This window comes from Tachyglossus aculeatus, chromosome 21 (assembly GCF_015852505.1).
Source record: "Tachyglossus aculeatus isolate mTacAcu1 chromosome 21, mTacAcu1.pri, whole genome shotgun sequence".
Taxonomy (NCBI): Eukaryota; Metazoa; Chordata; class Mammalia; order Monotremata; family Tachyglossidae; genus Tachyglossus; species Tachyglossus aculeatus.
Window position 1 is genome coordinate 3,214,354 of NC_052086.1, and position 21,762 is coordinate 3,236,115.

A 21,762-nucleotide genomic window follows, 5' to 3' on the forward strand; every position below is an offset into this window, starting at 1 on the left:
GATCTGGGACCCTCGTCTGTCACCCGTGACCGTCCCTCGCCCAGCGGGATTATGAACGGTGTTATAGGGAGGGGACTTGGATCAGATGTAAGGCCTGGTGAGGGGCAGCGGTCCCCTGGCCCACTGGAGTGGACAGGGCAAAGCCTAGCCTTGCCGGGCTGAGGGGGCCTCCTGGCTAGCTGCCCCCCAAAAGACAACACCATGATCCCCCCAAACCCACACAATGGGCTTTGATGTGGCGACTGGGCCCAGAGGTGACCCCAAAGATTCCGTTTGATGGCAAAGGCCTCATGCGAGGCTCAGACTCAAAGAGAGTTCAGACTCGGCTTCTCGCTTTTTAATTGGTTTTGGGGCCCGGGGTCCCGGACTAACAGCTGATTTTTCCAGCAAGCTTCACGCACGCCCCGCGCTCACCTCATTCTTTGGTTCCCCTGATGAGATTCGGCTCGGCCTCTCGACTGGCCTTGATGTCTCTGTTCAAGTCGGCTAGGTGATGACCCGGCAGCCAAATCGGGGACGTCGAGTCACGCCCCCGAGGCACTTGGCTGGGGGTACTGACCTTTATGGCGAGGTCCTTTTCTTGCTAAAAAGCTACTTCAAACACCCTCATTTCCATTTAAAATTCCCTCGGAGGCCGCAACTGCCGTTGGTCCGGGCCCTTGGTCGGAAGCGGGCGCCAGGCGAGTTTCGGGGGGTCTCACAGCTTCCCGTCGAGGAGGGGGCTTCCCTCGTAGACCAGGGCGGTGTCCATGGAAATGGCCTCTTGGCTGTAACAGCCCGCCAGGGCGCCGGCAGTGGTGGGGCAGAGATCCCGTTCGCACCACCTGACGGAGGGGACAGAATAAGAACGGTGGCGGTATGCGTTGAGGGGGTAATGCGTGCCCAGCGCTGTGCTGAGCACTGTGGGGAGGTACGATGCGAGCAGACCGGACGCTGTCCTGGTCTCCCAGGCTAAGGGGGAGGGAGATGAGGGTTACCAAGCTGAGAGTCTAGCCCTCTTGGGTCTCAGCCCTTCTGGAAGTAAGATCACTTTGGCCCAGTCAGGACTGTGAGCCCACTGTTGGGTAGGGACCGTCTCTATATGTTGCCAACTTGTACTTCCCAAGCGCTTAGTACAGTGCTCTGCACACAGTAAGCGCTCAATAAATACGATTGATTGATTGACTGAGACTGACTCTCTCTGCTCTGGTTTCAAATGACTGATGATCTTGTCTCAGAAAGGGTTCTGAAGTTGGGAGGGGGAATCATTTCTTTCTGCATCAGATATTTAAGAGACATCTGTAAGACTGTGTTGAAAATACAACTGAGACTTTTTCCTCTCGGCTGGGTCATCCCAACACTATGTTAGGAAATATTTGGACAGGGTTAACAGCCATTGGAAAACGTTTAGTACATATTCACTATTCCTTTTATTTTGTTAATGATGTGCATCTAGCTTTAATTCTATTTTTTCTGACCATTTTGACACCTGTCTACATGTTTTGTTTTGTTGTCTGTCTCCCCCTTCTAGACTGTGAGCCCGTTGTTGGGTAGGAACCGTCTCTATATGTTGCTGACTTGTATTTCCCAAGCGCTTAGTACAGTGCTCTGCACACAGTAAGCGCTCAATAAATACAACAATGTGGGAGCAGAATAATAATAATTATGGTATTTGTTAAGCGCTTAACTATGTGCCAGACACTGTACTAAGCACTGGGGTGGATACAGGCCGATGGGGTTGGATACAGTCCTTGCCCCACATGGGGCGCACAGTCTCAATGCCCACTTTACAGATGAGGTAACTGAGGCCCAGAGAAGTGAAGTAACTTGACCAAGGTCACCCAGCAAGCTGTGGGACCTTGGACAAGTCACTTAACTTCTCTGTACTTCAGTTCTCCTGTTCTGCCTCCTACTTAGACTGTGAGCCCCATGTAGGACAGGGGCTGTGTCCAACCTAATTAACTTATATCTACCCCAAAACAGTGTCTGACAAGCAGTAAGCACTTAACAAATGCCATTAAAAAAAAGAGAAAAACTATACCCCTGTTTCCTCATCTGAAAATGGGGATTCAATCCCTGCCCTCCGTCCTTCTTAGACTGAGCCCCAGGTGGGACAGGAACTGATTATTTTCTGTCTACCCCAGTGCTTAGTGCAGTGCTTGGAACAGAATAAGCACTTAAATGCTATACTACTACTACTACTAAAAGTAAATGGGGAGTCAGAAGGGTGCAAGGGTTCAGAGCCGTCCTGGCTGGAGGCCGGAAGAGGGTCATAGTAGGGTTTCGCAGGTCAGGAAACAAGAGGGCGGTTGGCCTTGCCCACCTGGGGACCCGACAGGCCGGAGAGGGGAGGGCAGAGAGGAATGGATTTCCCCTCACCTCTGTGCCGCGTAGACGTCCGTAGGGGAGGCACCCGACAAGGCGGCGTGATCCACGAGCAGTGCCCCTGGGGAGGCACAAGTGAGAGAGCGAGGGAGGGTCAGCTCGGGGAGGGAGGCAGGGAGGCAAGGCCTGATGGAGAAGGATGTTCCTCTCCCTGTTTCTCTCTCTCTCTCTCTCACACTCACACCCGCCACCCACACTTCCACACATTCACACACATACATACTGTAGTATAACCCACAAGCAGCACCTCTTGGCTAGGCCTGAGGGAGATGTCAACAGACACAGACGCTCACGTGCCCATGCAAACACACTCCCACAGATCCAACACCCACACCCCCACACAAATGTGTTGCACAAGCGGCGCCCCTGGGAAAGAAGGAAAGGCCTGAGGGACAGATCTGTCCATCCTTCTGTCCATCTCTCTCTCTCTCTCTCTCTCTCTCTCTCTCTCTCTCACACACACACACACACACACACACACACACACACACGCACACACACATCTGTACACACATGATCAGGGCTCCTGAGAAAGGCATTAGGAAGGTGGGAGAAACTGCACACACACATACACACACAAGGACACACATATACACACGCACCCACTAGTTCACATCCCTCCCACTATCTCCTACTCCCCATTGCCAGGGACCAAGACATTGCGGTTCCAATCACCAGACCCCTGAGGGGAGGCAACCACCAGGCTCTCAAAGGGAAAAAGACCCCGCTCTGGCACATCAGCCCCCAAAGGAGAAGACCACCTCCTAGTATTACTTCTCCTGCCCCTCATTTCCCAGAGGGTCCAGCCACACTGGTACCTGCCGGGAGGAAACCGAGGCAGGGAAGCTCCTCTCCCCAAAGGGACCCCAGCCTCTCCCGTTCATTCGCTCATTTATCCATTCATTCTTATTGAACGCTTACTGTGTGCAGAGCACAATACTAAGCTTTTGGGAGAAGGCAGTAGAAAAAATAAACGGACACGTTTCCTGCTCACTCCGTCCCCAGCTGTCCGCGATGCGACCTGTGCCAGGTCCGGGTTGAGAGGCAAAGGGCTTCAGAGCGGAAGCTCCCTGAGTGCAGGGAATGTGTCTCAAGCAGCGTGGCTCAATGGAAAGGGCCCGGGCTTCGGAGTCAGAGGTCATGGGTTCAAATCCCGGCTCTGCCAATTGTCAGCTGCGCGACCTTGGGCAAGTCACTTAGCTTCTCTGTGCCTCAGTTCCCTCAACTGTAAAATGGGGATTAAGACTGTGAGCCCCACGTGGGACAATGTGATTACCTTGTAACCTCCCCAGCACTTAGAACAGTGCTTTGCACATAGTAAGCGCTCAATAAATGCCATAATTATTATTATTATTATGTTCCGATGCCCTGACCAAGCAGTGGGTCCAGCACGCCGCTCCCAGCGGGTGTTCAGTTCAGCCCACTCTTCCTCCCCAGGAAGCTGAAAGAGTCCATGGCTCTGTCACCCTCCTCGGGCCCGGCTGCTACCCCCATCGCCCTCTCCCTCGCCCACTGGCCCCCGGGGAGCGGTACCTATGTAGATGCGAGCCAGAGAGTAGGCCCAATCCCGGGCCACCACTTCCAAGGCGGTGCCCCCGAGAGCCGTGACCTCCTCCTGGAACCGGTGCAGCTGCCGGAGGGCGTCCTGCAGGCGCTGGCCAGAGGCCGCAAGGGCCGGGAGCTCCCGGACGGAGTCCAGCTTCTCCTGCAAGACAAGCCCCCCGAGGCCGGTTGACCCCGGGCTAGAAGGGGAGATGCGGCCAGCCCCGCCACCCCTTCCCCTGGCCCACTGGGCTCTGCGTCAGTAACTATGGTAGCCACGTTCTCGGGGGGCAGGCCTTGGGTCTGCTCAGTGGGTCGTCCCCTGCCCTCCTGCCGGAGTCTGTTCTGGGATCCCGTGCCTGGAGCCTGCTTCCTTATCGTCCCTCTGCCCTGGGACCACTCCAGCCCCTTGGCCCATCTGCTCCAGCTTTGCCCTGGTCACTCCGTGCTAACCCACCTGGACGGACGAGGTGAAGGCCTGGAGCACCTGGCCCTCGCTCTTGACCTGGGCCCGCAGGACGTCCAGAGCCAGGATGTTGGTGGTTCCTTCCCAGATGGTCAGCACCTAGACGGGGACAAGCGTGCGGACAGAGGGGTCCGCCCCACTGAGGGGGAAGGGCACGGCGGGGTCTCATTCCCCGTTTACCGATGGCCGCTCGGCCCCCAGCAATCATCATCATCATCAATCGTATTTATTGAGCGCTTACTGTGTGCAGAGCACTGTACTAAGCGCTTGGGAAGTACAAGTTGGCAACATATAGAGACAGTCCCTACCCAATAGTGGGTTCACTATTCTTTTAGACTGTGAGCCCACTGTTGGGTAGGGACTGTCTCTATGTGATGCCAATTTGTACTTCCCAAGCGCTTAGTACAGTGCTCTGCACATAGTAAGCGCTCAATAAATATGATTGATTGATTGATTGATTCACTGTCTAAAATGCTGAGAAGCAGCGTGGCCTAAGGGAAAGAGCACTGGCCTGGGAATTGGAGGACCTCGGTTCTAATCCCGGCTCTGCCAACTGCTTGCTGTATAACCTTGGGCAAGTCACTTATCAATAACGATCATAATAGTGGTATTTGTTAATTGCTTACTATGTGCCAGAGTACTAAGCACACATCTCCTCAGTTTCCTCAACTGTAAAATGGAGAGTCAACACCTGTTCTCCCTCCTACTTAAGGCTGTAAGCCCCCCACGTGGGTCAGGAACTGTGTTCAACCTAATTAACTCGTACCTACCCCAATGCTTAGAACAGTGTTTAGCAGCGTGGCTCAGAGGAAAGAGCGTGGGCTTGTGAGAGGTCATAGGTTCTAATCCCGGCTCTGCCACTTATCAGCTGTGTGACTTTGGGCAAGTCACTTAACTTCTCTGTGCCTCAGTGACCTCATCTGGAAGATGGGGATTAAGACTGTGAGCCCCAGGTGGGACAACCTGATCACCTTGTATCTCCTCCAGCGCTTAGAACAGTGCTTGGCACATAGTATGTTGCCAATTTGTACTTCCCAAGCGCTTAGTACAGGGCTCTGCACATAGTAAGCGCTCAATAAATACGATTGATGATGATGATGATAGTAAGCACTTAACAAATACCAAAATTATTTTATAGTCAGCACTTAACAAGTACCATAAAACAAACGAGGCAGAGGTGACCTCCATCCTGTAGTAATAATGATGGCATTTAGTGCCATCACTCTAGTGGGGAGTGAGGTGACCCTGATATTTCACTCGTGACCGGGCGGGAGGCAGGAGGCCGTTGGCCGTTGTCCCCTTTGGCATCAGCCCCGGGGACGGAGAGTCTCCAGTGGAGGCACATTTCTGGACCCCAGAGGCCCCGCAGGAAGCTGAGGCAGGGCAATTCGGACCATCCCTAGCCCTGCCTCCCTTGCTCTGCCCATTCATTCGTTCATCTGTCGTTACTGAGCGCTTACTGTGTGCCAAGCACTGTTCTAAGTGCTGGGAGAGGACAATACAACAACAGACGTATTCCCTGCCCACAACGAGTCTAGAGGGAAATGGACAGATATGTGCACAAGTGCTGTGGGGCTGGGAGGAGGGAAGAGCAAAGGGAGCAAGTCAGGGCGATGCGGGAGGCGGTGGGAGATGAGGAAAAGTGGGGCTTAATGGGGAAAGGCCTCTCGGAGGAGATGGTCCTCACAGAGAAGGGGCATTCTAGGAGCGGCCAACTCCGGGCGGTACCTGAGCGTCACGCAGCATGCACGCCAGGCCCGTGTCTTCCATGTAGCCCTGTCCTCCGAAGCACTCCAGCCCCTCGGACAGCACGGCCACGGCCTGCGCCACGAGAATCTCGCTCGGGGTCCCAGACTCTTGAGGACCGGCCAGGCGGCACGGTGACCGTCCTCGGGGCGCCCCGCCCCCATCTTGGCTGTGTCCCCTCCCCCGGGATCCAAAAGAGCCCAAAAGCAGGGGCCCCCCCATTCCTCAGGTCCAACCCACTCCCAGCTCACCGTGGCCCCTAACGCAGCACCCCCTCCCCCGGACCCCATCCCACCAGGCCCCCACTTTTCCCTGGTCTTCCGGCCTCTGCCAAAGCCCCCGCCAAAGCTGAGAGGTCCCGACTACCTGCTTGCCCGTGTACAGCTTGGCCACGGAGGACAGCAGGCGCAGCAGATGTTCCTCGGATGGGGTGGCCTGGTGGGTCTCCTCCAGGCCCAGAAGTCTGGCCAGCTCCATGGCCAGAAGAAACCCGCCCCGGGTTTCCACCTGGGGACCGACAGTAGGCGGGCAGCGAGGCGGCAACCGGGAGTCATCATCGTCAATCATATTTATTGAGCTCTTACTGTGTGCAGAGCACTGTACTAAGCACTTGGGAAGTACAAGTTGGCAACATACAGAGACAGTCCCTACCCAACAGTGGGCTCAGCCCCGGGGAGGTGGGGGAGGCAAATTTATTTATTTCTATTCACATCCGTCTCCCCGTCTAGACTGTGAGCTCGTTGTGGGGAGGGATTATGTCTGTTTATTCATTCATTCGATTGTATTTATTGAGCGCTTTCGGTGTGCAGAGCACTGTACTATGCTCTTGGGAAGCCAATTGTTCTATTGTCCTCTCCCCAGTGCTCAGTACAGTGCTCTGCATACAATAAGCGTTCAGTAAATATGAATACATGAATGACTGAATGAACAACCACCCCCCTCCACACCCCCACCAGGCTGAGACCATCCGGTGACGATGAGCCCCTGCAGCGTGGCTCGGTGGAAAGAGCACGGCCTTCAGAGTCATAGGTCATGGGTTCAAATCAGCTGTGTGACTTTGGGCAAGTCACTTAACTTCTCTTTGCCTCAGTTACCACATCTGCAAAATGGGGATTAAGACTGGGAGCCCCCTGTGGGACAACCTGATCACCTTGTAACCTCCCCAGCGCTTAGAACAGTGCTCGGCACTTAGTAAGTGCTCAATAAATGCTATTATTATTATTATTCTATAATAATAATGGTATTTGTTAAGTGCTTACTATGTGCCAAGCACTGTTCTATCCCTTCTTTCCCCACTCTAGGCCTCCCCACCTCAGCCTCTGCCAAGAGCACCCCCACCCCACTGGTCACATGATCACCCAGACCACCTTTTCGGGGGGACCGTGGCCCCGCTCTCCCCAGTTTTAGTCAGCCCTGGCCTGCTGTGTGATGCAGCAGAAGCAGCAGCATGGCTTCGCTGCTGGAGAAGCAGTGTAGCCCAGTGGAAAAAGCCCGGGCTTTGGAGTCAGAGGTCAAGGGTTCAAATCCCGGCTCCGCCAACTGTCAGCTGTGTGACTTTGGGCAAGTCGCTTGATTTCTCTGGGCCTCAGTTACCTCATCAGTAAACTGGGGATGAAGACTGTGAGCCCCCCGTGGGACAACCTCATCACCGTGTAACCTCCCCAGCGCTTAGAACAGTGCTTTGCACATAGTAAGTGCTTAATAAATGCCATCATTATTATTATGTAGGCCAATTCACTCAACCTCTCTGTCCCTCAGCTTTTACATCTGTAAAAGGGGCTGAGGTACCTGTTCTCCCTCACTCAGACAGCGAGGCCTCCGGGGGACGGAGGCTGGTTCCGATCGGATTATCCCACCTCAGCACTTAGTACGGTGCCTGGCACATAGTAAGCGCTTAGCAAATACCATCATTATTATTATAGTCATTTGTCACCCCAAGGGGAATTACTGAGAAGCAGTGAGACCCGGTAGAAAGGACAGCGGACCTGGGTTCTAACCCTGTTTTACCACTCATCAGCTGTGTGACCCCGGACAAGTCACTTAGCATCTCTGGGCTTCAGTGTCCTTCAGTGTCCCCCTCTCCATCACCCCTGCCTTACCTCCTTCCCTTCCCCACAGCACCTGTATATATGTATATATGTTTGTATGTATTTATTACTCTAATTATTTTACTTGTACATAGTTATTCTACTTATTTTGTTAATATGTTTTGTTTTGTTCTCTGTCTCCCGCTTCTAGACTGTGAGCCCACTGTTGGGTAGGGACCGTCTCTATATGTTGCCAACTTGTACTTCCCAAGCGCTTAGTACAGTGCTCTGCACACAGTAAGCGCTCAATAAATACGATTGAATGAATGAATGAATGAATTGTAAAATGGGGAGAAGTTACCCGTTCCCCCTCCCACTTGACAGTGAGTTCTGGGCCGGGCCGGGGGCTGGGTCCCAATTGACTATCTTGTATCTACCCCGATGGCCAGCACAGCGCTTAGCACATAGAAAACACTTGATCAATCATCGCGGCCTCGGGGACAGAGCCCCAGCCTGGCAGTCAGGAGGACTGGGTCCTAATCCCAGCTCCGCCGCTTGTCCGCTGCGTGACCTTGGACAAGTCACTTCACTTCTCTGTGTCTGAGTTACCTCACCTGGAAAATGGGGTTGAAGACTGTGAACCCCACCTGGGACAGGGACTGTGTCCAACCCAATTTGCTTGTACCACCCCAGGGCACCTGGCACCTAGTAAATCCTTAACAAATACCGCAATTATTATTATTATTGTTATCATCATCAATCCGGTCGTGATGCTACATGTCTCTGGAGGCTGTCCCTAACCCCCACCTCACCTCCATGCGGGCCAGGGTCTGGGTGTGTAGTGGGTGGTCTCTGATGAGCTTCCCGAACACAAACCGCTTGCTGGCGTAATCCTGGGCCAGGTGGACAATCCTGCAGTGGGGGAGAAATGGCATATTGCTAGGGGAGCAGCGTGGCTCAGTGGAAAGAGCCCGGGCTTTGGAGTCGGAGGTCATCGGTTCGAATTCCGGCTCCTCCACTTGTCAGCTGTGTGACTTTGGGCAAGTCACTTCACTTCTCTGGGCCTCAGTTCCCTCAACTGTAAAATGGGGATTAAGACTGTGAGGCCCCTGAGGGACATCCTGATCACCTTGTAACCTCCCCAGCGCTTAGAACAGTGCTTTGCACATAGTAAGCGCTTAATAAATGCTATCATTATTATTATTAGGGTGAGCCTCCAGCCGGTGGTCAAAAGGGGAAGCCCGAAGGCCAGCCAGGGTGAACCTCTACCTGACGGCTAGTCAACTGATCAACTGAATTTATTGAGTGTTTACTCTGTGCAGAGCACTGCACTAAGCGCTTGAGAGAGGACAACATTACAATATTCACCCGTAATCATGCAGTCATCTGTAAAATGGGGTTTGAGCCCATTGTTGGGTAGGGATCGCCTCTGTTGCCAAATTGTACTTTCCAAGCACTTAGTACAGTGCTCTGCACACTGTAAGCGCTCAATAAATATGATTGAATGAATGAATGATTGAGACTGTGAGCCCCACATGGGACAGGGACTGTGTCCATCCCAATTTGCTTGTTTCCACCCCAGCGCTTAGTATAGTGGCTGGCACACTGTAAGCGCTTAACAAATACCACAATTATTATTATTATTACAATATAATAATACAAGCAGCGTGGCTCAGTGGAAAGAGCCCGGGCTTTGGAGTCAGAGGTCATGGGTTCAAATCCCAGCTCCGCCACTTGTCAGCTGTGTGACGTTGGGCAAGTCACTTCACTTCTCTGGGCCTCAGTTCCCTCATCTGTAAAATGGGGATGAAGACTGTGAGCCCCTCGTGGGACAACCTGATTACCTTGTATCTACCCCAGCGCTTAGAACAGTGCTTTGCACATAGTAAGCGCTTAACAAATACCAACATTATTATTATTATTGTTATTATTATTATAACTGACACAGTCCCTGCCCACAATGAGCTTACAGTCTGGGGGGAGACACACATTAACATAAATAAAATGACGAATATATACATAAGTCTGTGAGGCTGGGGGGCGGGGGGGAATGAATAGAGGGGGCAAATCAGGGTGAAGCAGGAGTGGAAGAAAAGGGAAAGAGGGCTCAGTCAGGGAAGGCCTCTTGGAGGAGGTGGGCCTCTGATAAGGCTTTGAAGAGTCATTGTCTGTCAGATATGAAGAGGGAGGGCATTCCAGGCCAGAGGTAGGACGTGGGCGAGACGTCGGCAGTGACAGAGATGAGATTGAGGCTCATTGAGAAGGTTGGCATTAGAGGAGTGAAGTGTGTGGCCTGGATTGTAGTAGGAGAGTAGTGAGGTGAGGTAGCAGGGAGCGAGGCAAGGCTTTAAAAAAAAAAAAATAATAATAATAGTAATAATGGCATTTATTAAGCGCTTACTATGCGCAAAGCACTGTTCTAAGCACTGGGGAGGTTACAAGGTGATCAGGTTGTCCCACGGGGGGCTCACAGTCTTAATCCCCATTTTACAAATGAGGGAACTGGGGCACAGAGAAGTGACTTGCCCAAAATCACACAGCTGACAATCGGCAGAGCCGGAATTTGAACCCATGACCTCTGACTCCAAAACCCGTGCTCTTTCCACTGAGCCACGCTGCTTCTCCGAAATTTAAAGCGAATTGTGAGGCGTTTCTGTTTGATGCGGAGGTGGATGGGTAACCACTGGAGGCTCTTGAGGAGTGAGGAAACGTGGACTGAACGTTTTTGTAGAATAATTATCTTATCCGGACAGCAGAGTGAAGTAATAATAATGATAATGATGGTATTTGTAAAGCACTTCCTATGTGCCAAGCACTGTTTCATTCATTCATTCATTCAATCGTATTTATTGAGCGCTTACTGTGTGCAGAACACCGTATTAAGTGCTTGGGGAGTACAAGTTGGCAACATATAGAGACAGTCCCTACCCAACTGTGGGCTCACAGTCTAGAAGGGGGAGACAGACAACAAAACAAAACATATTAACAAAATAAAATAGAATAAATATGTACAAGTAAGAGTAATAAATCTGTACCAACATACATACATATATACAGGTGCTGTGGGAAGGGGAAGAAGGTAAGGCGGGGGTTGGGGAGGAGGAGGAGGGGGAGAGGAAGGAGGGGGCTCAATCTGTTCTCAGTGCTAGGGTAGACACAAGGTAATCAGGTTGTCCCACATGGGGCTCACAGTCTTAATCCCCATTTTACAGATGAGGTAACTGAGTCGCAGAGAAGTCAAGTGATTTGCCCCACTCAGCTGACGAGGGGCAGAGCGGGGATTAGAACTCATGACCTCTGACTCCCCAACTTGTGCTCTTTCTGCTAAGCCACGGTGCTCCTTGCGGTGGACTGGAGTGGAGAGAGACAGGAGGCTGGGAGGTCAGCAAGGGAGCTAAAAGAGCTCCCTTGGGAGACAGAGGTCGTGGGTTCTAATCCCGGCTCCGCCACTTGTCAGCTGTGTGACTTTGGCCGAGTCACTTCGCTTCTCTGTGCCTCATCTGTAAAATGGGGATTAAGACTGTGAGTCCCATGTGGGACAACCTGATGACCTTGTATCTACCCAGGGCTTAGAATAGTGCTTGGCACATAGTAAGCGCTTAGGAGGCCTTCCCAGACTGAGCCCCCACTTTTCCTCTGATCCTCCTCCCCTCCCCATCGCCCCTTCTCCCTCCCTTTGCTCTACCCCCTGCCCCACCCCACAGCACTTGTGTATATTTGTAATAATAATAATAATGATGATGGCATTTGTTAAGCACTTACTATGTGCAAAGCACTGTTCTAAGCGCTGGGGAGGATACAAGGTGATGAGGTTGTCCCACTTGGGGCTCACAGTCTTAATCCCCATTTTACAGATGAGGTAACTGAGGCCCAGAGAAGTGAAGTGCCTTGCCCAAAGTCACACAGCTGACAATTGGCGGAGTCGGGATTTGAACCCAGGACCTCTGACTCCAAACCCCGTGCTCTTTCCAATGAGCCACGCTGCTTCTCTAATAGATAGATTTATACATATCTATGACTCTATTTTACTTTATTAATGATGGATACATACCTATAATTCTATTTATCCCTTTTGATGGTATCGACACCTACTTGTTTTGTTTTGTTGTCTGTCTCCCCCTTCTAATAATGATAATAATGATGGCATTTATTAAGCGCTTACTATGTGCAGAGCACTTCTAGACTGTGAGCCCGCTGTTGGGTAGGAACTGTCTCTATCTGTGACCGAACTATACTTTCATCATCATCATCATCACCATCATCATCATCATCAATCGTATTTATTGAGCGCTTACTATGTGCAGAGCACTGTACTAAGCGCTTGGGAAGTACAAATTGGCAACATATAGAGACAGTCTCTACCTCCAAGGGCTTAGTACAGTGCTCTGCACACAGTAAGCGCTCAATAAATGCGACTGAATGAATGAACAAATATCTTTATTTTTATTATTATTATTATTATTATTATTATTATTATTATTAGGGCTTGGATTAACGGGGTAGTGGTTTGGATGGAGAGGCAAGGGCGGACTTTAGCCACCAGGGGGAGCCCGAAAACCAGCAAGGATGAACTGCTCCCCTCCAGCCACCAGGGGGCGCAACTCGGGGGGCGCGACCCATTCATTCATTCATTCATTCATTCAATCGTATTTATTGAGCGCTTACTGTGTGCAGAGCACTGTACTAAGCGCTTGGGAAGTGCAAGTCGGGAACATATAGAGACGGTCCCTCCCCAATGGCGGGCTCACAGTCGAGAAGGGGGAGACGGACAACAAAACCAAACATATTAACAAAATAAAATAAATAGAATATGTACAAATAAAATAGAGTAATAAATACATACAAACATATATACATATATACAGATACCTATCCTCACTCCACTTTCATTCATTCATTCAATCGTATTCATTGACCCAGTAGGCCACGGGAAGGGCTCCAGTTTGGAGGGTTTTTTTAATGGTTTTTGTTAAGCGCTTACTACGTGCCAATGACTGTACTAAGCGCTGGGGTGGACGCAAGGTAATCAGTCCCTGTCCCACATGGGGCTCACAGAAGCAGCGTGGCTCAGTGGCAAGAGCCTGGGCTTGGGAGTCAAATAATAATAATAATAATAATGGTATTTGTTAAGCACTTACTATGTGCAAAGCACTGTTCTAAGCGCTGGTGGGGGTACAAGGTGATCAGGTTGTCCCACGTGGGGCTCACAGTCTCAATCCCCATTTTACAGATGAGGTAACTGAGGCTCAGAGAAGTTAAGTGACCTGCCCAATGTCACACAGCAGACATGTGGGAGCCGGGGTTTGAACCCATGACCTCTGACTCCAAAGCCCGTGCTCTTTCCACTGAGCCACGCTGCTTTGCAAAGGTCGTGGGTTCTAATCCCTGCTCCACCGCTTGTCAGCTGTGTGACTTTGGGCAAGTCACTTCTTTGGGCCTCGGTTACCTCATCTGTCAAATGGGGATTAAGACTGTGAGCCCCATGTGGGACAACCTGATTACCTTGAATACCCCCCAGTGCTTAGAACAGTGCTTGGCGCGTAGTGAGCGCTTAACAAATACCATCATTATTATTAATATTGGGAGGAAGTATAATTTAATACCCATTTGACAGATAAGGTAATGGAGGCCCAGGGAAGTGAAGTGACTTCCCCAAGATCACACAGCAGAGGAATTAGAACCCTGGTCCTTCCGCTAGCGTGGCTCAGTGGAAAGAGCCTGGGCTTGGGAGTCAGAGGTCGTGGGTTCTAATCCTGACTCCGCTGCTTGTCTGCTGTGTGACTTTGGGCAAGTCACTTCACTTCTCTGTGCCTGACCTGTAAAATGGGGATGAAGACTGTGAGCCCCGTGTTGGACAACCTGATGACCTTGTATCTCCCCCAGCGCTTAGAACAGTGCTTTGCACATAGTAAGCGCTTAACAAATACCATTATTATTATTATTATTTGACTCCCAAGCCCAGCGCTTAGAACAGTGCTTGGTACATAGTAAGCGCTTAACAAATACCATTATTATTTTATCATCATTAGTGTTAGGAGGAGCTGTTCAGAAGGGCCACTGATGGGCTGATTTGGGCCTGGGCCCCCCCTTGCTAGGTGGCTGCAGGACTTCCACTTTCTCACAGTGGTGTTACACAATTTCCCCCCGCCAAAGGATGCTCACCCACCTTTGGGGACAGATCATTCATCATCAGTGGGATGTATTGAGCACTTACTGTGTGCAGGGCACCATACTACTACTACTAATAATAATAATAATGGCATTTGTTAAGCGTTTACTATGTGCCAAGCATTCATTCATTCATTCAATCGTATTTATTGAGCACTTACTGTGTGCAGAGCACTATACTAAGCGCTTGGGAAGTACAAGTTGGCAACATATAGAGACAGTCCCTACCCAACAGTCTAGATGAGCTCACTTCCCTGGGCCTCCGTTACCTCATCTGTAAAATGAGGATTAAATTATACTTCCTCCCAATAATAATAATAATGATGGTATTTGTTAAGCGCTTCCTACGCGCCAAGCACTGTTCTAAGCGCTGGGGGGGATACAAGGTGATCAGGTTGTCCCACGTGGGGCTCACAGTCTAAATCCCCATTTGACAGATGAGGTAACGGAGGGTCAGAGAAGTGAAGTGACGAAGTGACTTGTACAAGGTCACATAGCAGACGTGGTGGAGCGGGATGAGAACCCATGACCTCTGACTCCTAAACCCATGCTCTTTCCAGTGAGCCACACTGCTTCTAAAGACTAAAGATGAAAATACTAAAGACTTGAGCACCATTCTAAGTGCTTGAGCACTGTATTAAGTGCCTTCACCTTCTCATGGAGGCCACGGCGCTGATCACGTTGTGGATCCTGGTGATGACCAGCATCTTGGCGATGGTGGCCACGCCCCGGCCCTCCGCGGAGACCTGCAAGCCAAGCGGAGGCGGGCCGGCCATCACTACCGTCACGGCTCAGAGCGGGGCCACGAGCAGGGGACCGAGGAGGGATTCTCCGGGCCGAGGGCACCCCTGGATCCCGAGGGTCCAGAGGTGGGTGGGATGAGAGGGGTGGGGGCCAAGCCCATCCTGGAGCACGTCAGAGGCCTGAGAAAGTCTCCAGGAGCCCCTGAAGGCGGTCCACCTGGGTCTTTGGAGGCAGCCCCCTGTGTTCACTCCACGGGCATGTCCGTACCCGGTAGGCTTTGGCTCCGTCCAGCAGCAGCTCCGCCGTGGGCATCTGCCGGGTGCCCAGCTTGTCCTTGAGCCGCTGCACCTCAATGCCATTCAGCTGCCCCTGCTCGTCTCGCAGCTTCAGGAAGAAGAGGGTCAGCCCTCGGGTGCCCTGCAGCGCCGGACAGAGTGGGAGAGCATCAGGGCCCCTGGAGTCGCCGGATAGATCCGGACGGGGTCGGGGTCCTGGAGTTGTCTGAGAGGATGGGATCGAGGACATTGGGGTCACCGGACAGAGCAGGATAGGGTCAGGGGCCCCAGGATCACCAGAGAGGACACGGAAAGGAGCTTCCGCTTGAGAGAGGACAAGGTCAGGGGCCTTGGGGGTCACTGGACGGAATAGGACAGGGTCAGGGGCCCTGGGATGACCAGAGAGGACAGGGAAGTGGCTTCAGAGTCACCACAGTGAGGCAGGGTCAGGGACCCTGGGGTCACCAAAGAGGTTAGAGTTGGGGGCCTTGGGTTCACCATAGAGGACAGGGAAGGAGCCCTGGGGTCACCAGAGAGGGACACGGTCGGGGGCCCAGGATAACCAGAGTGGAACAGGGTCAGGGTCATTAGAAAAGACAGGGTCAGGGGCCTCGGGGTCACCAGAATGGGATGGGCGGGGCCCTGGGGTGATCAGAGAGGACAGGGTCAGGGGATTCAGGGTCACTGGACAGAGAGGGCCGGGATTAGGGGCCCCGGGATCACCCTCCAGAGCGGGTCAAGAGCAGGAGCCAGAGGGAGGGGTGGTGGCTGTGGAAGAAGCACAGCCCTGGAGCAGGGCCGAGCCCCCCTCCCTCCCCCAGCCCCCCGGCCCCTCGCCTGACCTCCGTGACGCAGTTCTGGGCATCCACCACCCTGGCCAGGGTCAGGGTCACGTCGGCGTCAGTGGCGGACGTGAACCACTTGTGCCCGTAGAGCCGGTAGGTGCCATCGGCCTGTGCCCGGGCCAGCGTCTCCGTGCCCAGGGCTGAGGGGGGCGGGGGAGGAGAAGGCCGGTGATGTGGAGGCCGTGGCCGCCCCTGGGGCTCGGGGTCCCACCTGCCCAAGCCCGCGGCTCTTCCCCCGTGGCGGGGCACGGCCAGCGAGCCCACTCACCCACGTCCGAGCCGCCCTTGCGTTCCGTCATCCACTGGCCTGAAGTCCAGAAGCTCTGAGGGTCCCGGGAAGTCAGGTGAGACAGGGCGTCCCCAGGTGGGCCCGAGCACTGCACCGTCTGCAGAGGAACAACTGACTGAACGATCCATCGATCGATCGATCGATCCAACACACAACAGCCACCCACAAGCGCTTGAACCCCCGCCCCTTCCCACCTCCCCCATGAGCCCCCGACTCCAGTAGTCTCTAAGTAGCCACATGTGGGGCTAGGAGGGGAGGAGACCAGGGTGGGGGGGTGGTCTCCAGAGCCCCAAAACTGGACCCTGGGTGAGAGGGGCTCGGCCAGACCCTCAGAGAGGTCTCCCCGAGAGCCACATGTGCCGGCCACTTACCTCCAGGACTTTAGCGGCTCCGTCGGTCATGGCGAGGGGGCAGGTGAAAAGGCCCGAGGAGGGTGCGAACAGGTACAGCTTGGCCATCTGGTAGACACGGCTAGCCGGAGATCAATCGGGAAGTCAGCGGGTACGGTAGAAATGATAACGACTGTGGCATTTGTCCATCGCTCAATTTATTTATTTAATATTAACGTCCGTCTCCCCCTCTAGACTAACTCGTTGTGGGCAGGGAATCTGTCTGTTTGTTGTTGTATTGTACTTTCCCACGTGCTTAGTACAGTGCTTTGCACATAATAAGCACCCAATACGGGAGAAGCAGCATGGAGTAGTGGATAGAACACAACCCTGGGAGTCAGAAGGTCATGGGTTTTAATCCCAACCCCATCACTTAATAATAATCATGACGATGGTTTTGGTTAAGCGCTTACTATGTGCCAAGCACTGTTCTAAGCACTGGGGTAAATGCAAAGTAACCAGGTAGTCCCACGTGGGCTCACAGTCTTAATCCCCATTTTACAAATGAGGTAACAAGCACAGAGAAGTGAAGTGACTTGCCCAAAGTCACACAGCTGGATAAGTGGCGGAGCCCGGATTAGAACCCACGACCTCTGACTCCCAAGCCCCGGCTCTTTCCACTAAGCCATGCGGCTTCTCTCATCCACCCCAGCGCTTAGTACAGTGCCTGGCCCCCAGTAAGCGCTTATTTAACCAATACCACAATTCTTATCATCGTTATTACTGTTATTACCTCCAGTTGGAGTACCGCCTCTCGAAGGCCTCAGCCACAAGGCCCTCCTGGGCGGCCACATCCTTCATCCTCTTCCAGGCGGGACTGGTGACGATGCAGTCCACACGCCGGCCCCAGGCATCTAACTGTTGCAGCGAGGGCGGGCTCAGCTCGCACTCGCGGCCCAGGGCGTCTATCTCCTCGGCCACCCGCTCCCCGAAGCGCTGCAGGTCCTCTTGCACGGCGGCGAACACCTGCGGGGAAGCCACGGCCCTCAGCCCGGGCCCCCGACCCTCCATACAATCCCCGATCCAGTCATCGTGCATCGCACCTCCTCCAAGAGGCCTTCCCTGACTAAGCCCTCATCTCCCGTACTCCCTCTCCCTTCCGCATCATCCTTGCACTTGGATTTGCTCCCTTTATTCACACCACCCTCAGCCCCACAGCTCTTATATCCAGAAAATAATAATAATAATGGCATTTATTAAGTACTTACTATGCGCAAAGCACCGTTCTAAGTGCTGGGGAGGTTACAATAATAATAATAATAATGATAGCACTTATTAAGCGCTTACTATGTGCAAAGCACTGTTCTAAGCGCTGAGGAGGATACAAGGTGATCAGGTTGTCCCACGTGGGGCTCATAGTCTTAATCCTCATTTTATCAATCAATCAATCAATCAATCAATCGCATTTATTGAGCGCTTACTATGTGCACAGCACTGTACTAAGCGCTTGGGAAGTACAAATTGGCATCACATAGAGACAGTCCCTACCCAACAGTGGGCTCACAGTCTAAAAGGGGGAGACAGAGAACAGAACCAAACATACCAACAAAATAAAATAAGTAGGATAGAAATGTACAGGTAAAATAAATAAATAAATAAATAAATAGAGTAATAAATATGTACAACCATATATACATATATACAGGTGCTGTGGGGAAGGGAGGGAGGTAAGACGGGGGGATGGAGAGGGGGACGAGGGGGAGAGGAAAGAAGGGGCTCAGTCTGGGAAGGCCTCCTGGAGGAGGTGAGCTCTCAGCAGGGCCTTGAAGGGAGGAAGAGAGCTAGCTTGGCGGATGGGCAGAGGGAGGGCATTCCAGGCCCGGGGGATGACGTGGGCCGGGGGTCGACGGCGGGACAGGCGAGAGCGAGGTACAGTGAGGAGATTAGCGGTGGAGGAGCGGAGGGTGCGGGCTGGGCAGTAGAAGGAGAGAAGGGAGGTGAGGTAGGAGGGGGCGAGGTGATGGACAGCCTTGAAGCCCAGGGTGAGGAGTTTCTGCCTGATGCACAGATTGATCGGTAGCCATTGGAGGTTTTTGAGGAGGGGAGTAATATGTCCAGAGCATTTCTGGACAAAGATAATCCGGGCAGCAGCATGAAGTATGGATTGAAGTGGAGAGAGATACAAGGATGGGAGATCAGAGAGAAGGCTAGTGCAGTAGTCCAGACGGGATAGGATGAGAGCTTGAATGAGCAGGGTAGCGGTTTGGATGGAGAGGAAAGGGCGGATCTTGGCAATGTTGCGGAGCTGAGACCGTCAGGTTTTGGTGACGGCTTGGATGTGAGGGGTGAATGAGAGAGCGGAGTCGAGGATGACACCGAGGTTGCGGGCTTGTGAGACGGGAAGGATGGTAGTGCCGTCAACAGAGATGGGAAAGTCAGGGAGAGGACAAGGTTTGGGAGGGAAGACAAGGAGCTCAGTCTTCGACATGTTGAGCTTTAGGTGGCGGGCGGACATCCAGATGGAGATGTCCTGAAGGCAGGAGGAGATGCGAGCCTGGAGGGAGGGGGAGAGAGCAGGGGCAGAGATGTAGATCTGGGTGTCATCAGCGTAGAGATGATAGTTGAACAGATGAGGTAATTGAGGCACAGAGAAGTTAAGTGACTTGCCCAAAGTCACACAGCTGGTAATTGGCAGAGCCAGGATTTGAACCCAGGACCTCTGATTCTAAAGCCCGGGCTCTTTCCACTGAGCCACGCTGCTTCTCGAAGGTCATCACGCTGTCCCACAGGGGGCTCACAGTCTTAATCCCCATTTTACAGATGAGGTAACTGAGGCCCAGAGAAGTTAACTGACTTGCCCAAAGTCACACAGCTGACAATTGGCGGAGCCAGGATTTGAATCCCTGAACTCTGACTCCAAAGTCCGTGCTCTTTCCACTGAGCCACGCTGCTTCCCTAGATCCGTCACTTATAGAGCCCGGGCGTGGGAGTCAGAAGGTCATGGGTTCTAATCCTGGCTCTGCCAGCTGTCTGCTGTGTGACCTCAGGCAAGCCACTTCACTTCTCTGGGCCTCAGTGATCTCATCGGGAAAATGGGGATTGAGACTGTGAGCCCCACACGGGACAGGGACTGTGTCCAACCCGATTTGCTTGTATCCACCCCAGCCCATAGTACAGTGCCTGGCACAAAGTAAGCGCTTAACAAATACCACAATTATTATTACTATTATTACCACCACCTTTATCGTTATTGGACTCCTTTCTGCCAGTTTTTTCCTCTGTAAAGTGGGGATTCAACACCTGTGCTTACTTCTACTTACAATGGGAGCCCTTTGTGGGCCAGGGACTGTCTCTGACCTGATTGTTTTTCAGCTCCTCCAGTATTTAGCACAGTGCTTTCTTATGGTATTTATTAAGCGCTTACTAGGTGCCAGGCACTGTTCTAAGCTCTGGGGTAGATACAAGCTCATCTCAACTCTGCCAACCTCCTGTTCCATCGTCATCATCATCATCAATCGTATTTATTGAGCGCTTACTATGTGCAGAGCACTGTACTAAGCTCTTGGGAAGTACAAATTGGCAACATATAGAGACAGTCCCTACGCAACAGTGGGCTCACAGTCTAAAAGGGGGAGACAGAGAACAAAACCAAACATACTAACAAAATAAAATAAATAGAATAGATATGTACAAGTAAAATAAATAAATAAATAAATGAGTAATAAATATGTACAAACATATATACATATATACAGGTACTGTGGGGAAGGGAAGGAGGTAAGATGGGGGGGATGGAGAGGGGGACGAGGGGGAGAGGAAGGAAGGGGTTCAGTCTGGGAAGGCCTCCTGGAGGAGGTGAGCTCTCAGCAGGGCCTTGAAGGGAGGAAGAGAGCTAGCTTGGCGGATGAGAGAGCTATGCCCACCCCACCTCGCCCACTCACCAACTTGGACACACACTCAATCTCATCATCTCTAACCTCTGGACAATCTCCATCCTCACCAACTCTGAAATCCCTCTCTCAACACAACCTTCTCACTTGCCTCCTCTCACACTCCTCCTCTGGGTAAATCCGAACTATTCCCCACAGAGACCTCCGCTCTCTCGACCCCACCCATCTCTCTCAGCGTATCACACCCCCCGTAGCCTCCCTACCCATTCTACCCATTCTTGATGACTAAATAGATGCCCTCAGCTCCACCTTCTCTACTCACCTCAACTCACTCGCTCCCCTATCCCTTCGTCTTTCTCACACCTTTAACCCACAGCCCTGGATCACTGCCACTGCCCGCCTCCTTCACTCTTACGTTTGAGCCGCTGAATGCTGCTGGCAGAAATCTAAACAACAGGCCAAACTTGTCCACTTTGAGTTTGTCCTTTCTTGCCTTAACTCTGCCCGGCAAAACTATTTCTCCTTCCTTACTGACACCCATGCCCATCACCCTCATCAGTTGTTCCATTTAACTCCCTCCTCAGGTCCTCTGTCCCTCCTCCTCCCCCATTACCTCACCCCCAACGATCTGGCCACCTACTTCATTAGGAAAAGTAACACCATCAGGTCTGAGCTCCCCCAAATCACCTCCTCCCATCCCCCCTCCTCTCGGCCTCCTCTTCAACTTTCCCATCCTTCCCAGCAGTATTTTCAGAGGAGATCTCCTCCCTCCTCACAAGTACCATCCCCTCCACATGCGCTTCAGACCCCATTCCCTCCCACCTTCTAAAAACTCTTGCCCCTTCCTTCCTCCTCTCCTTAACTTCTATTTTTAACCGCTTACTCTCCAACAGCTTCTTTCCTTCTGCCTTCAAACACGCTCATGTCTCCCCCATCCTAAAAAAACCCTCCCTTGACCCCACAGTCCCCTCCAGTTATCAACCCACGTCCCGCCTACCCTTCCTTTCCAAACTCCTGGAATGAGTTTTCTATACTCACTGCCTCGAATTCCTCTCCTCCGATTCTCTCCTGGACCCC

At 52.3% G+C, this 21,762-nt stretch overlaps 1 protein-coding gene across 1 annotated transcript in view; it reads right to left on the reverse strand.

Annotated features, from left to right (window-relative positions):
* Positions 1–322: 322 nt before the first annotated feature.
* Positions 323–21,762, reverse strand: part of LOC119942698 (acyl-CoA dehydrogenase family member 11-like) — a 30,455-nt gene continuing 9,015 nt past the window's right edge. The window contains exons 2-14 of the mRNA XM_038763591.1: positions 17,589–17,821; positions 16,838–16,937; positions 16,446–16,563; positions 16,175–16,317; positions 15,325–15,474; positions 14,965–15,059; positions 8,958–9,057; positions 6,485–6,625; positions 6,101–6,193; positions 4,364–4,471; positions 3,898–4,069; positions 2,359–2,425; positions 323–824 (exon numbers count right to left, since the gene is read on the reverse strand). Coding sequence (XP_038619519.1) covers positions 698–824; positions 2,359–2,425; positions 3,898–4,069; positions 4,364–4,471; positions 6,101–6,193; positions 6,485–6,625; positions 8,958–9,057; positions 14,965–15,059; positions 15,325–15,474; positions 16,175–16,317; positions 16,446–16,563; positions 16,838–16,937; positions 17,589–17,821 — 1,647 coding nt within the window. The 3' untranslated portion in view covers positions 323–697. The remainder of the gene's footprint in view (positions 825–2,358; positions 2,426–3,897; positions 4,070–4,363; positions 4,472–6,100; positions 6,194–6,484; positions 6,626–8,957; positions 9,058–14,964; positions 15,060–15,324; positions 15,475–16,174; positions 16,318–16,445; positions 16,564–16,837; positions 16,938–17,588; positions 17,822–21,762) is intronic.